Source organism: Panicum hallii, chromosome 5 (genome assembly GCF_002211085.1).
Source record: "Panicum hallii strain FIL2 chromosome 5, PHallii_v3.1, whole genome shotgun sequence".
Classification (NCBI taxonomy): Eukaryota; Viridiplantae; Streptophyta; class Magnoliopsida; order Poales; family Poaceae; genus Panicum; species Panicum hallii.
In genome coordinates, this window is record NC_038046.1 from 58,558,842 (window position 1) to 58,574,132 (window position 15,291).

General features: G+C 44.8%; 2 protein-coding genes across 6 annotated transcripts; both read left to right on the plus strand.

Annotated features, from left to right (window-relative positions):
* The first annotated feature begins 353 nt into the window (after positions 1-353).
* LOC112891473 (trafficking protein particle complex subunit 1) lies at positions 354-3,408 on the plus strand. Its single transcript, XM_025958354.1, has 5 exons — positions 354-734; positions 1,366-1,480; positions 1,927-2,045; positions 2,750-2,811; positions 3,058-3,408. Exons 1-4 carry the CDS (start codon positions 484-486, stop codon positions 2,799-2,801), a joined length of 537 nt encoding a protein of 178 aa, XP_025814139.1. The 5' UTR covers positions 354-483; the 3' UTR covers positions 2,802-2,811; positions 3,058-3,408.
* Positions 3,409-6,971: 3,563 nt separating this feature from the next.
* On the plus strand, positions 6,972-13,223 carry LOC112893502 (protein PAT1 homolog). 5 transcript variants are annotated; one of them, XR_003228830.1, is made up of 6 exons: positions 6,972-7,297; positions 8,397-8,557; positions 9,218-9,271; positions 9,972-10,041; positions 10,394-12,691; positions 12,767-13,223. XR_003228830.1 is itself a non-coding variant. In XM_025960868.1 (5 exons), exons 1-5 carry the CDS (start codon positions 7,186-7,188, stop codon positions 12,490-12,492), a joined length of 2,496 nt encoding a protein of 831 aa, XP_025816653.1. In that variant the 5' UTR covers positions 6,972-7,185; the 3' UTR covers positions 12,493-13,223. The 5 variants fall into 5 exon arrangements, 1 of the variants encoding a protein (XP_025816653.1); XR_003228828.1 differs by having other exon boundaries at positions 12,838-13,223; XR_003228829.1 differs by having other exon boundaries at positions 10,394-12,680.
* Positions 13,224-15,291: the final 2,068 nt, after the last annotated feature.

The following is a 15,291-nucleotide window of genomic DNA, read 5'->3' on the forward strand; positions in this document are numbered from 1 at the left end:
GGGTGCGTGGCAGCACGCGATGAGTCCCCGACGACAGACCATGGTGACTAGGGCGGCGGCGCGTGGATTGTTTTAATTCTCTTTGCTTACCTGATTGATGATGACGAGGCTGTGGTCAGGAGGTTTCGGCAGGCCGGCCGACAGGTACGTGCGTGGACGATCATCCTAGCTGATTTCAACAGTTATAAAAAAATCTGAGAGGACGAGGTGTTTTTAAACAAATTCTCGACTTAAAACAAAAGAATTCTTCTTCTTCTTCTCCTCCTTCTTCATTTGGTTCTTCTTCATTTGGGCCAGTGCAGCCCATATGTGGACCTGCGCCTAGTCCTTGGACCAGGCCATGTTTTTCCGTGGGCTCTCACTCTCTCAAGTCCGGCCCGTCGTCTCTGATTGAACTGCCTCCGATCTCTTCTTCCTCGCCTACCCCCTCTCCCGGCCGGAGATCCGCCCCGCAGCCTACGCGGCAGATCCGGGCACTCGGCGATGCAGTTCTTTGGCGGGTCGTCGCTGACGTCGGTCGCGCCGGAGGCGAGCCCGGCCCCGGCGGCGCCCCCCGGCACGGGCACGGGCTCCAACGCACAGGTGCTCTACGTCTTCAACCGCAACGGCGTCTGCCTGCTCTACCGCGAGTGGCACCGCCCGCTCCGCACCCTCGACCCCACCCAGGACCACAAGCTCATGTTCGGGCTCCTCTTCTCCCTCCGATCATTCACCGCCAAGATCGACCCGACCACGTGAGTTCCGCTTCCATCGATACCGCCTCCTCCCCTTTTGCAAGGCCGATAAGCGTAAAAGGTAGTAACTTTGTAGTTGAAATCTCTAGCCTGGGTAATGATGAATGATCGTTTGCTACAAATGGGTACTGAGCATTACCAGTTTGCAAGAGATTGTATGCTCTGTAGTAGAATTTAGTGGAGAAAATGGAAGAAAAGGCAGTTGTCTTATATCCTTGTAATGGAAGAAGCATATAGTTTCTGGTTAGCTTATATAAGCTTGTTTGATGGATTCTGCACATTACTTAGTGGAGTACGGAATTCTGTATACACGATTTAACATGATATGACAAAAGGACAAAGAAATATAGAAGTTGATAAATTGCCTTAATGTTTAACCACTGAGATAATTTTTGTATTTCCATTCCAGTTGCATTTATTTTGTATTATATATTTCCCAAACTGTGTGTTGCCGGACTGATAGCAGGAAAAGACGAAATAATTTAATCACAACAAATGCTGGGAGCGCTTGAAACTACTGTTTTTGAGTGTTATGCCTAAGTGACATACAGATACTAAGTGACACGTGTTTTTGAGTGTTATATGCCTAATTCTCCTATTTGCCTTTTGATCTTTTATATATCAAATGCAGGGCTGAAAAGGGAAATCTTGGTGTGCCACTACTGCCAGGCCAAGGCTGTTCGTTCTATAGCTTCAAGACAAACACGTACAAACTGAACTTCATGGAGAGCCCTTCCGGTATTAAGGTTAGTGTTGCCTATTTCTTTCCCTACTGCCTTCGTAGCTAATTTGGTTCATCCAATTAAAGTTGAAGGTTCTTTTCATGTATCCAAAGATTCATGTGTGTCTTTTTGCCAGATGAAGAGATCTTAAATTCTGAATTGGTTGGTTACAATGATTTGCAGTTGTTTCAGCCCTCCTATACTAGACCATGCATTTCAGCCTAGCAACTTTCATGCTGACTATTTTCATTTACTGTCATCCATAATGTCCCAGTCCTGTCTGTGTTGTCCTATCAGGAAAACTGTTGATATATTTTTCACACTAGATTATGTTTTTTTTCCTCACCTTTTACAGCACAAAGTAATCAAGGATGTGTGGTGTCTTTCCTAAAATGAATCAATAGTAACATACCAGTGTATCCCTTTCTCTGGGGCTATACTCTGTTACTTACTGTACCTTCTTTGTGTAGCTTATTCTAATTACACATCCAAGGACTGGTGACCAGCGAGATTCTCTGAAGCATATCTACAACCTATATGTCGAGTATGTTGTGAAAAATCCTCTGTATGCTCCTGGCACACCGATTAAGTAAGTTTTTGTGGTTAATGGATTTTTTTATTGCATATTTAGCTAGGTATTGATGTTGTTGCTGATATTGCAATTCTTAGAAGGACGGGATTTTTTTTTTGTCAGACTACTTGTAAAAGCTTATCATTTACTCCATAAATCACGTTTGAGCAACAACTCAAGTAATGAGCAGACACTGGCCAGATATAAGCGCATAACTTGTTTGGGGAGGCATATGACTGCTGCAAATAGGATACCATGATATATGTAGCTAGCAGCTGGGGTTAGATATTTTCACACCTAGCCCACAATCTCTGATATATGTAGCTAGCAGCTGGGGTTAGATCTTTTCACACCTAGCCCACAATCTCTGAAACATACTGAAATTTGTGAATCTGAGCTAAAGAATTCAAAGGAAGTGTGATAGTGGCAGTCCATAATATGTTGTACTTCTCTTTTATTGGTCCGCATGATCGTTCATGAAATCTAGATACCATTATTGCTTCTGTTAACCATTGTGTTGAACATGTTCATCCGACAATTCATAAGCAATTGTCCTAATTCTTGCTAATAACAGTCTCGTATGGGACATGAAATCTGAATAATCTTTTAGTTGTAAGATGATACCCATATGTAAGCAGTTTCAGGCTTCATAGTTACCAGCTACATGTCTTGTTTATCCCAGTTCACTAGGTTCCTGAATCCTGAGCTTCTCTTATATGCAGGTGTGAACTTTTCAATAAACATCTCGATCAATATGTGAGAACATTAATCTGATTTCGTTGAGGTATTTTCTATCCTTTTGTGTTTTGCACAGTGCCTTGAATAATAGTTCTTTCAATCATTGGTGCGTTGTACCTGTAATTTTTGTATTGATGTTTGACAATGTTTTCATGTGATTACTTGGGGCTCTGTGCTCTTAAATATCATGATTACCACATCTCAGATGCTCTTCACGTGCTTCCTTTTATCTGGAAAACAAGCTTTAAATTTTTAGTCACATACTTATCACTACCAAAATGTCCCTTTGCAGACTTGGGTGGTGCGGCATTAGCTAAAATGATGGGTGCCATGTTCTTTACCGTGGTGGGCTCAGCAGGCTGTTTGATCACTGTCTCAAGGGTGATAGAGATTTTTCTGGTGGAAGACTTGCCGTGCTTCCACAGTTGGACCATGTATTTAGATGGACAGATGGTACAAAGCAGCTGTCTTCTTGTATACCGACTTCAATTTGATTAGCCCTATTGTGGCAACACTCCTGTAGATTACTTGTTTGATCATGACGGATGCCCTCAAGATGGGAATTGTGTTGGCGCTTTCGGTGTGATATGTTGTTCTTCAGATGATTAATCCATGAGTTATCGTGCCACTGTTCCGGTTTTCCTCTTCAGTTGCTTCTCAGGTAGGGGTACTACATAATATTTGTCTGAATCAGTCACCTAGTCAGATACAGTCAAACTAGAGTGAAGATTAAGTAATAAAACAGCATATTTTCTGCTCGAGACGTTTACAGCTTTTCCAAATAGTAGGTTCAGGTCCTATTACAACAGCACTTTCCCGTGCCCGATTTCCTTGCACAGCTTGGGGCGTCAGGGGTGTATTCAGCTTCACAGTCCTAGCATTGTCCGAGTGCCTGGCACTTCACTGTCATACATGACGATCTCGTTCTCGTCGTTCCCAGTAGTCAAAGCTGTCACCTCGCCAGTGAAGCGATGAGATGTCCCCTTCAGAATATTGACCGCAAGGGAAGCTTCCATGGCAAATGGAACAGGCGTGTACACCATCTCCACTGTGCTCAGCCGACTTGTTAGCGATCTAATCATGGGTTGACGATCATGGTTGCTAAATGTCGGGGAGGAGTCTGCAGGCGACGGCCGCTACGGCGAGCATTACAGCGGCCACTAGAGCCAGACAGTGGATGGCCCGGCATCGGAGTGAACGCCGGCCGCCGACACGCCGTTGCGCGGCAGTTGATTCGCCCGGCTAGCCGCTTTGGCAGCCTCCATTGCCGGCTAGAGTAGACTGGGAGGCCTGAAGGAGACAGACTTCGCCTCATGCTGCAACAGCTTGCATGTGCAGGATCAGAGAGATGAAGACGCCCTTGGAAGTTGGAATGCATCAAGTGCTCGCTCAAGGTCCAGCTGGACGAAGCTGATGAGTTTAACATTTCAAAAAGAAGAAGAAAAAAAAAACTTGAAGTCCGATGCGATCTCCAGAGCTTGCTTGCTTGCGTGCTGATGCTACCTTCAACATCTCCGGCAGCCTTTCGAGCTGAGCGCGGGTGCTGCGTCGCCGGCCCACCTCCTCGCCATAGACGGTAGCGAGAGGTCATCTTCAACGTCGGGCAGGGGCAGCGTGGGTCCCGTTGCATCTTGCCAGGGCAATCCGGACGAGCTAGGCGTCCGCGGGACGGAAGCTGCGGCGGCTGCCGGCGGCGTTGGGTCGTCGAGAGGAGGGAGGCGGAGATGCCCAGCTGACGAGGGCCTATCTGAAAAAATGTAGGGGTCTTTATGAAAACTATTGCTAATCGCGATCCAAATCAGAGGGTTATTTATAAAACATCGGATCGCGGTTATAATCGACGATCCAATTTAGGAGGTTTTGTGTAAAATATAGGATCGCGATTATAATTCGCTATCCGAATCAGGGGTTTTGTGAAAAAATGTAGGAGCGCGATCCAGGCCGGCGATAGCCACCGGCGACGCCGTCAATCCCTCCGCCAAACGTCCGGCGGACAAGAGCGGGAGGACGAAGAGTAGTATGCGTGCGCGCTGCCGTCAGTTTCTAGCTTCTCCACCTCCTTGGTCCGCCGGATTTCTTGCAACGGTGACCTGCCTGCTCGGCCAGCCCTCCGCCTCCGGTGGGCTTCAGAAATGCCGTTCCCCGGTCGGCTCGGTTCTGATCGATGAGAGTACGAGCTGGAGGAGGAGAAGCTGCTGCAATCTGAAAGTGAAAGGAGCTCCCACCAGATGAGCCAGCTCATTCATCAACAAGAGAACAGATGGATGCAGTCAATTTCCTGCCTCATTCAGATATACAGATTTCCCCTCGTTCAGTTAAATTCATGTCCACCCTGCAAAAGGCGCCTGACTTGATCAATCCTCCCACACAGGATTGGGGTGTATTCTGTATCGAGGATGCAAAAACCATACTGTCTCTGCCCCTCTCTGAATCTCTGATCACACGGTGGACTTCCTGCATGGCACCCCGACTCCAGTAACTAGAATCCCTGATAATCATGGGCTGAATGAAAGACTTCCCTGCTGGATGTAGCCAATAAGGATTGCGTGGCGGCGGACTCATTATTCCTTGCAGACCACAGTAAGGTTCTGTTTGGATCCAAGTTCTAATGGGTTGTGAAAGTGCTAAACTTTAGCATTAGTGTATCCAAACAGGATTGCTAATGCTAAACTTTAGTTAAGATTTAAAAACCTTTAGCACGTGTATAGTGCTAGTCACTCAACTTCAGTTCCTCCAAACAGACCCTGAACATTGTAAGAAGATGAGTATCTCAGAGTACTCTTTGTTTGTCCAATGTGTTCAAGGTTTGATGAGGACTCTGGTCATCTCTTCTTTTAAGTGCAAGGGAGCGAGGCATTGTTGGCGACTGAATTGCCCAATCATCTGAATTTACCATAGTATGTGCCAAGACTTCCTGTCATTCGAGTGCATGCTTATTTTTCCTCTCTCTTTTTTTTTCCTGATTGCATCCTGCTTTTTTATTTGCGTTATATGCCATCGCCGGCCGACCTTTCACCTTTGTGTCGCTGTCACTCCTTTCGCCTCCGAGGAAAAGCAAGAGAGTGGCTGTGAGCAAAAGGCAATGCCGACACAACGCCTGCAACGTAAATCTAAGACAAGTTGCAAGCGCGCTAGGTCAGCGTCATGCGTTAGTACAACCTGCAGAATCTCTACTGGCTAATGATCGGATCGGAGCTCTACTGGTTGGGTGGCGAACCAAATCTGAATCTGAATCTGAATCTGCAGGCTACACCACCCTTCCTGATGGAAAAATATATGCACCATTTTTTTCAGGTTAAAAGGGCGCGCTGAAGTCTGAAGATCAACTAGGATCCTCTCGACCAATAATTTCCAAACCATGGTTACAAAGGAGCATGAAGATGGGTTAATCTTTTAACCGTGATGGTTACATACTTAACAACAAGCACTAGCTTCGGCAGCGCTAGTATTCAAAGCTCTAGTTGGATAGTAGCGTGCCGACCTGGATAAGTGACAACACCAGATGCAAAAAGATGCCTAAAAACCGTAGAAAAAAAGTTGGGCACGTACATGACTAGGCCTTGACAGTGAGAGAGCGAGGAAGGAAGAATGGGTTTGATCAATATGTGGAGATCTGCATCGCAGCAAACTAGTGGCTCCAGTGGAAGTGTGCCGACATCCTGCTCCAAGCCAAACCGACCTGGGAACAATATGGCAAGGCCTTGTTTAGATGCACTTAAAATGTTATAATTTTTATACCCTCTCTCCATCACATCAATTTTAGGACCCATGCATGGAGCAGTAAATGTATGTAAAAAAATAACTAATTGCACAGTTTAATTGTACATCACGAGATGAATCTTTTAAGCCTAGTTAGTCCATGATTAGATAAAATTTGTCAAATACAAACGAAAACGCTACAGTTCCAAATGTTATAAAGTTTTGCAATCTAAACGGGGCCCAAGTGTCCCTTTCCCTTGTACACCCGCTAACTTTCTGAGAATTCTTTATCCTTTGCTAGAATTTCAAATTTGTCCAATTCGGACGCCACCATGTTGGTTTTCTAAAATGGTCCCGCTCGTATTTATATTTCATAGTCAAGTCCAAAAATAGGATGAAAACAAAAAATTGAATCAAGAAAGAGGGAGAAAATTGTTTGGGCAAGCCGGGCAAAAGCCCAAACAGCTCCGAGCCCAGCCCAACGGTGGGATTAGGGTAAGGCCCCACCCCGTCGCACGCCTGCCTGCACGGCCGCACCGCGCCACCGTCCCACGCGTTGCGCCTCCGCGCGGCGCCCGCCCGGTCTCCTCTCCTCCAGCCTCCACCCTCCAGCCGTCGCCGCGGGCAAGCCTCTGCGGGCTCAGGCCACCACGCGCGGACGCCCCGCGCCCCGCCCACTCCTTGAGCTGCCGCCTGCTGGCTCTCGAGTTGCGACAGACCGATGATGCCGCCCACCGGAGAAGCTCCTGCTGGATCCATGCCCTTGCGGCAAGGCCACTTCCTCGTGGAGCCGCCGCCGGGACATGCTGTCAGCGCCAACACCTCCAGTACAGGTACATCTTGTGACCGAGACTTGTGCAATTGGGGTAGCAGATGCAGATCAAGCTCGTTATCTTGTTGCCCGTGACAAAGTTTGGGAATTGGAAAATGAAATGGACTTTATGTTGCCTCTTGATAATTCCTTCAAGACATACGATTATTTGTGGCTGCACAGTGCTACGGCTTATAGAGCATAGCAAATGGAGATCTTGTCTCTTGGAACTAAAATATGGAAGTTGGACTTGGGCACTAGTTGATAAAAATGGTACTGGTGCAAGTGTGGCTATATACCAACTTACTAAAATTGATGTTGTACCGTTAGTGTTAGTGTATTGCAAATGGAGCTCTGTTTCTTTGAATCAAAAGGTGGACTGTTTCGATGTTACTGCATAAATTATGAATAATAAGTTGCCACAATCATCAGTTTGATAAGAATAGGATTCAAATTCATTTGTGGGAAAAAAATCAGACTCAAACTTAACTTCAACATAAAAATGCTGAGTTCTGACAGACTATGAGCTCATTGAGTTTAAAACCACAGCTTTTTATGGTTGTAATGGCACTCGAAGCCCTATGAGCAGTATAACTTACAACTACCTAGTTTGCTACTGTTACTGCCGGATGCAGTGTTAATCCTACTCACACGATTTAATATTGTAACTTATAAAGAAAATTTTTATTGTGAATGCATCCATATCTAGCAAATTTTGCCCTTTCTTTCTGGTTGGATACAAGCAACAGAAATTGGCCTTGTCTTATTTAAAGAAGAAAAGAAAGCAGAAATATCTTCAGACGAGAAATTTACACGACCCTACAAATGCAGCCCTAGTGTTCTCTTTTCTTTTCAGAGTTGAAATATGTGGATAGTCTTAATAATTCTGCCTGTCATAATGTTCTCTTTTATCATTATCAGTTATCAGCACCAAGCAAGATAATTTAATTTTCTCTCAAGTGCCAACCTTTTGCTGTCTTCCTGTCCTGCCAAAACCCAAATAGCACACCAGAGTATACCCGATGCCTCGATTGTTCTACGTCTATGTTATTTTTCTGCTTTTAGTCTTGTACCGTAGCACCTTATGTTAGTTGAACTTATTTTGAAATCTTCACATGCAGATGACACAAGATTCGATGCATCACAGTATGCTTTTTTTGGCAATAATGTGCTGGAGGAGGTGGAACTAGGTGGACTGGAAGAGGATAATGTCAGTGATGCTGCTTTCATTGGACTCAATAATGTAGAGCGCCCACTTTCTTCTCAAGGAAATGTACTAGAGGTAGTGCTCTTCAGAACGTTAGAAATTTAATGTTTTAGTTAATACAAGTATACAACCTTTAGCTATTTATTCCATGCTGGATAAGTAGCACATCTAAAATTGAATATAACTGTTATGCCTTTGTACAATTTTGGCAAATGATAAATTTGTTATGCACTGAAGATACTGTTAGCAAAATGGTAGGGGAATGGGGAAGAAAACCAAATGTTTTCAGAAGATTGCAAATAGAATACACGTATATGACATGCATTTGTTTTTATTTTATTCTTTTCCTCTTAAGTTTCTTAGTTCAGAACAGGAATCTTGTAAGGTGCAGTTCTAGTCATATAAGCATTTTACGTCGGGAAGGAAACCAAATGTTTTCAGAAGATTGCAAATAAAGTACACTTGTATGACATGCATTTGTTTTCATTTTATTCTTGTTGTCCTCTTAAGTTTGTTAGTTCAGAACATGAATCTTGTAAGGTGCCGTTTTAGTCATATAAGCAATTTATGTAAAGCATGCTAACATAATATGAGAAGTGAGCTGCCTTGCATGCTTCTATGTAAAGTCAGGCTGATGCTTGGTGGGTTTATACTGAACTTAAAAAGAAAAAATAAAGCTCTGTGGATCGTGTTCTCTGCATTCGCTTCTCACCTGGGCTACAACTTGTTTTTCAGGCCGAAGATAGTTCATTCTCAGATGTTGATGATCTTGCAAATACATTCTCAAAGGTTATCTTTCCCTGAAAACTTGAATTTTCTTTCCTTATCTCAGTGTTTTTTAGGGAAGTTGAGGGCTCATGCAGTGGTTTATTTGCATACAGAAATTGAGGGGATGAAGTCTGTTCTGTTGCGTCAATTTTTTTAGTATTCTTTTTTGTACAATGAGTCATAATTTTGGTGTATCGTCTCCTATATACTGAAGCATGGATCACATATCCAAGCAAAATGTACTATATGAAATTCTGCTTTACCTACCTTGAAACATGAAAGTTGTTATAAGTTATCTGAAACATAGCATCCAATGTGTCCCTTAATGATTAACCTGGTGTACAACTGCTGTTTGAAGTTCAAATGAAATTGTAATGAAAAGGAAAAATACTTCCATTGTTGCATTTTGGACTCTCTGCCTTTCTTGTTGCTATATGGAATATGCTTAAATGATCGATATGCTTGCTACTTCAGGTTCTTCTAGTAATATATCATGTATACAGAATGATGGCACAAACAAAAGAATCATAAAATTACTGCAGAATATCCATCTCATATGGGTTGCATGTTCTGGATTTACCTGCTTGACTGTTATTATATGTAACAGTAGATTGCATGCATATGTTCTCCTGCCCTACAAACCTTTCATTGAAAGAGATTGTCTTAGATTATCTGTATACCGTACCATTTTTATTTGATTTTATGTGCATTTCCCTTTCAGCTGAGAAGAGATGTCAACCTACCGAAGCATATTGGAATAAATAGCCTGGGTACTCCTTTTTCAAGAGAAAGTGAGTTGCTCCCTTCTGGTTTATAACCCATATAATTCTTTACTTTCTTTCAATAATACTTCGATCTGGAACTCCAGTTATTTTAGTCTTACCAAGGAAAATATTTGAATATCTTACATAATACTTCACCAAAGTTTTTTGATATGTTTATTATGGTATGGCTGTCCTCATAAACTCCAGGGAAACTTCATTTTATTTGACTTTTTATACAGAGATATTAGCATGAGAAGAAGAAAACTGTTTGTGTATGCTCTTCTTTCATGTAATAATGTCGTGTGTTGTAGGCAGTTGAACTGCTATATCTGCACGCCCATTTTCTTTGTTCTAATGTGATATTTTATCACACTGATAGGTTCTGCTGCTGCTGACTGGACTCCGGAATTTGAATCCCCACTCTGGCCCAATCAGTATGTGCTAGATGCGAGGCAAAGGCAGGATAGCAATGACTGGTGGCCTCCACAACATCATTCTTCTCACTTTGCTGATTCCAGATTACACAGAACATCCTCATCCCCTCAGCAACAGGAAGAACACAATGAACCTGTTCTTGGACCAAGGCCATCTCCTTTGCACCGGACATCCTCGTACCCACACAATGAACCACAATACAATCTTGCTGAAGCCATTCCTGCTCCAAATGCACCATACAATTCACACCATCCACCTAGTGGGCCACCCAATTCATTGCCTGGACAACTGCATCAGATGAACATGTCATCTTTCAATGAATTTCAGATGCATATGTCTGCACAAAGTGATGCCCCATTCTCCCAGTTGCCTCGTGGAGGGCCACCTCCAGAGCCATTTGGTGGAAACCTTGGTCATATGGTTTCAGCAGGCTTCTCAACTAACAGCAGTGGACCAAAAAATCATATGCTGAATAATGGACAGATTCATGGGGAAATTGCCACTATCATACCAAATTCGGTGCCAAACCATCTACAACGTCCCAATGCATTCATGCCCCCTCAAATGCTGCTGATGCGCAAACAGCCTGGCATGCTCCCAATTCAGCAGTCTCCGCAACACTTATCAAGAACTCAGGCACATATGTTTGGCCCCCAGCATCCACCACAAATGATGAATAGATTTGATAATTTTGGGGTGCCTGAGTTCAGCGATCCAAGAGCAAGATCATCAATGCACCATGGAAGGCAAGATCACCATTTTCCTCTCCAAGGCTCTGAATTTGGTATTATGAGGATGGGTAATGGGAGGCCACAGTTTAGATCCAAGTATATGTCCACCGTAGAACTTGAAAACATTTCAAGAATACAGCATGCTGCCACTCACATAAATGATCCATACATTGATGATTATTACCATCAAGCTTGTCTGGCCAGAAGATCTGTGGATGCAAGGTTGAAGCACCACTTCTGTCCAACCTTGATATTGGATCCATCTTCTCGTGCACGCAGTAAGGATGAGCCACACGCATACCTTAAGGTCGATGCCCTTGGGAGGCTGCCGTTTTCTTCCATCCGGAGGCCACGTCCACTTCTTGATGTTGAACCAGCTTCTACAACTGAGGATAACACTCTTGTTTCAAAGTCTCTTGATCAGGAACCTATGCTAGCTGCTAGGATCACAATTGAGGATGGCCTCTCCTTACTACTTGATATAGATGATATTGATCGCTTGCTTCAATTTAGCCAGCAGCAAGATGGTGGTTTACAACTTAGAAAAAGAAGGCAGTCTCTGCTTGGTCAGCTGGCAGAATCACTGCAGTTGGTTGATCCACTAGAGGCAAATAAGAATAGGCATTTGTCAGCAAATGATGATTTGGTATTTCTTCGCATTGTTTCTCTACCCAAGGGTCGGAAACTACTTTCACGCTATATCAACCTCATGGTTCCCGGTAGCGATCTTGCGCGGATAGCTTGCATGGCAGTGTTCCGGCATCTGAGGTTTGTGTTTGGCAATTTGCCCTCTGATGATGCCTCAGCTGAGACAGTAATTAAACTAGCGAATGCTGTAGCCACATGCATTCGTGGGATGGACTTAAGTGGCCTCAGTGCTTGTCTTGCAGCAATCGTATGCTCCTCAGAGCATCCACCTCTTCGACCCCTTGGATACGCTGCTGGCGATGGTGCCACCGTCATCATAAAGTCTGTCCTGGATAGGGCGACAGAGCTTCTCACTGAGCAGCTTGCTGGATCAAATTACAGTGTTCCAAACCGAGCCCTGTGGCAAGCATCGTTTAATGCTTTCTTTGGGCTGCTTACAAAGTACTGCATAGGTAAATTTGACAGCCTAGTTCTTACAATGCACACTACAACAGCGATAAGAAGGGAGCTGCCAATTGAGCTTCTGCGTGCCAGTCTTCCTCATACAGATGAGCAACAGCGCAGACTATTACTTGACTTTGCCCAACAGACCGTGCCGGTTACTGGCCATAGCTCTCAAAGGGCTGCTGGTGGAACCATGGCATCTGAAATAGTCCCAAGTTAAGTGGTCAGCAGATATAAGTTGAAGCATTAGATATGGTTTTTATTCTATGGTACAAACCTGCCCAATGAATTGAACATTCGTTGCGCCTGCCCCACCAGAAGATAGACTAGAGATATGATCTGTACGTAAGAAGCACAAGCTACAACTGAGCTGGGTGGAGTATGGAGCATCCTGGTGGTAATATGGATGTATGTCCAAGGTTTGAATTGATTACTCCCTTAAACTACAGTATTTTCTCTGCACTGTTGCATCAGACCACCAGTTGAATTAGCAGGATACTTTCCTTCTGGAGGTGGGCTGTGTTTTGTTGCCCATGGGAGGGAACTGAACTCCTGCTATTTCTAGGTTAGCAGCTGTACAGGTCGTTCCTTGAAGGCAATGTCCATCACAAGGAAGTGTTTCAAGGTGTAGTTGTTTTCGTTTGCAATAGTTTGGAATATACTGGAGGTTTTATGCTCATGCGAAAACCCATAACCCATTGTTGGGAACACGAACACCTGTACACTAGCCAATGCTTGGAAACTCGTCTTTCTTTTGGTTCTGCAGCCATCTCAAGATTGCTCCCCCCCCCCCCCCCCCCCCCCCCGTATTCGTGTAAGTGAATACATTTGCTTGTGAAGCTGTCAAGTTTGTAATGAGTTTGTTAAATTTGATTCCACTGTAAATCCTTGTTATTGGTGATTTTTCTTCCGGTGGTTCTGGGGTGCTAACACATCAAAAGCTCTGTATGACATCTTGATGCTCTGCTTCTGGGAAGCCTTTTCATTCATAACTCTGTATGCGCTTTTTTAGCGGTCGCACAAACTGAATTGCTCAACAGCTGCTCGATACAGTAATTTGGAAAGAGAAATTTTGGGGAGGAAACACTGCATACAGCACTGTCTGTCGATATCGTACAAGGAGTGGCTGCTAAATTGTTCTTATTTTTGGCAAGATGACGATCTATATAAAATTCTTGTTTGGATACGTTTGAATGTTTGATGCACTGCACCCTGCCACTGTTCAGATTCTTCTCTTCAGGGTTCAGATGCTTGCGACGCACTCAATCCCAGGCTAGTCTGTATCGGTCACCTTGCTTTGTCGGGTGCAGCAAATCGTACCAAATACTGCTCCATACTGCAGTACTAGCAAGGTATACTTCAGAGCGACACAATGTGCAACAGGGTCATTGTTCTCTGTGCTGTCCTCTGTAAGTTTTCTTCCTCCGATGCCATGCCCATGCGGCCATATGCTCCGTCCTGCGCATGAGTACTCCATGCGTTTGCTCGGCGTAGCTGCATGTTCTGCGGGCCGTAAGAACAAAACGTGGACACCTGATGTCCTTCACAATACTCCGTATTGGAACTGCCGACACCGATGCTACGTACATCACTCGCTCACTCTCAGCTTCTTCTTGAACGGAGGGCACTCGATGTCTTGCGTAGATCGCAAGACTGGCCCCGTTCAAGATTGCCCAAATCTACCCAATCTTCCTACTTGAAGGCAATGCTAATCCACGTACTCCAGTAATGTCCAGGTACAGTGCCCTGCATTTCACATTCTCATCAGTCTCGTGTTACTGTAAAACCTGCACCTTTTTATCATTCATTGGATAAAAGCTTGGCGAGTTTCCAGGTAGCGAGCGATGCCGATGGGCGTCCGTGCTGCTGGTGGTGCCGGGGAGGGAGAGCGGACACGAGTCACAGGACATGTGCGTCCGTGTGTCCCTGCAGCGATCTGGGCAGCACGCATCGAGCGCAGGCAGACAGCCTCTGCGAGCACTGCAGACGGCAGCGGCCGACGACAAGCGCACGAAAAGGGTACTCCGGTTGCACATGGCTCCGAAGAGTGAACACTCGAGTGAATATCTACAGCCTCCTGCTTGTGCGTCCATCCTCTGTCTGTCTCTGCATTTCTTTTACTGGATTCAGAAGCCAGTAATCCCAGCATGAAACATAAATTAATGTCAGAGAAGTGGTTCTAATTGTTGGGCAAGTGATGCAGCAGCTTTGCTGGAGCTGTTGCTGTTCCTTGTCTTCATCTGCAGTACTTGTTAAATGTTAACTCGACGAGCTTATCGGTGTAGTAAGATAAGAAGCAGTTGTGTTAGAATTAGCTAGTTTGATTCCATCTCAACGCTTGTTTAACTGGTAAGGATCCGAGGGACGGGGAGTCACTCGGCGCCACCACGTTGGCAAGATCTCTGAATCCAATAGAAAAATCTATCACCGTTCAAGTTTCAACGCTGCTACTTCTGCTTCTTGCTGTGCTCGCATTCTGCATCGTTCCCAGGAGACTACAGACTAGAGATGGATATGAGAGACCCATGAATTGAATGACTGTTCATTCACTGCATGCATTGTTCATGTTCACGGCGAGGTGTCGTGTACCTGTGCGCCTGTTGCCGTAGTCTGTGCTCTGTACATACATGGAGCCAAGTGAGCTGAGCAGAGAGATTCCCATCACCAAATTCACCATCCATCCATCCATCGTCCTTCCATGTGCTGTCACTGCCGAGACTTCACGTGTGGCATTCAAGGAATTTTCTCGTCTCGATTGGCCACCCTCCGGGCCCCGGCCGGTCCCCCGAATCCGAAATTCAGAATACTTTGCCCTCCTCTGTCCTCACCTACTAGACATTATCCAGCCACCAGTGGGCGCAAAAACCTATCGACTGATCGACATCGGCTCCTTCTGCCTCCTCAACTGTGCGGTTTCTAAGAGCGCCTTTGCGAGAGTTCCGGCCGACTCAGGCTCCTTCTAACAAAATATTATTTAGTGAAGTTGATTTTCTCTCTTGTTTTTCCTCCCTCTCTCACA

What these genes read in the sequence shown, in the direction of transcription:
- LOC112891473 (XM_025958354.1), top strand. Translation starts at nt 484, where the DNA reads ATGCAGTTCTTTGGCGGGTCGTCGCTGACGTCGGTCGCGCCGGAGGCG. An exon ending in GCCAAGATCGACCCGACCAC is followed by an intron (nt 735 to 1,365) that starts GTGAGTTCCGCT and finishes TATCAAATGCAG; the next exon opens with GGCTGAAAAGGGAAATCTTG. An exon ending in GCTCCTGGCACACCGATTAA is followed by an intron (nt 2,046 to 2,749) that starts GTAAGTTTTTGT and finishes TCTTATATGCAG; the next exon opens with GTGTGAACTTTTCAATAAAC.
- LOC112893502 (XM_025960868.1), top strand. Translation starts at nt 7,186, where the DNA reads ATGATGCCGCCCACCGGAGAAGCTCCTGCTGGATCCATGCCCTTGCGG. An exon ending in CTCAAGGAAATGTACTAGAG is followed by an intron (nt 8,558 to 9,217) that starts GTAGTGCTCTTC and finishes CTTGTTTTTCAG; the next exon opens with GCCGAAGATAGTTCATTCTC. An exon ending in TACTCCTTTTTCAAGAGAAA is followed by an intron (nt 10,042 to 10,393) that starts GTGAGTTGCTCC and finishes TCACACTGATAG; the next exon opens with GTTCTGCTGCTGCTGACTGG.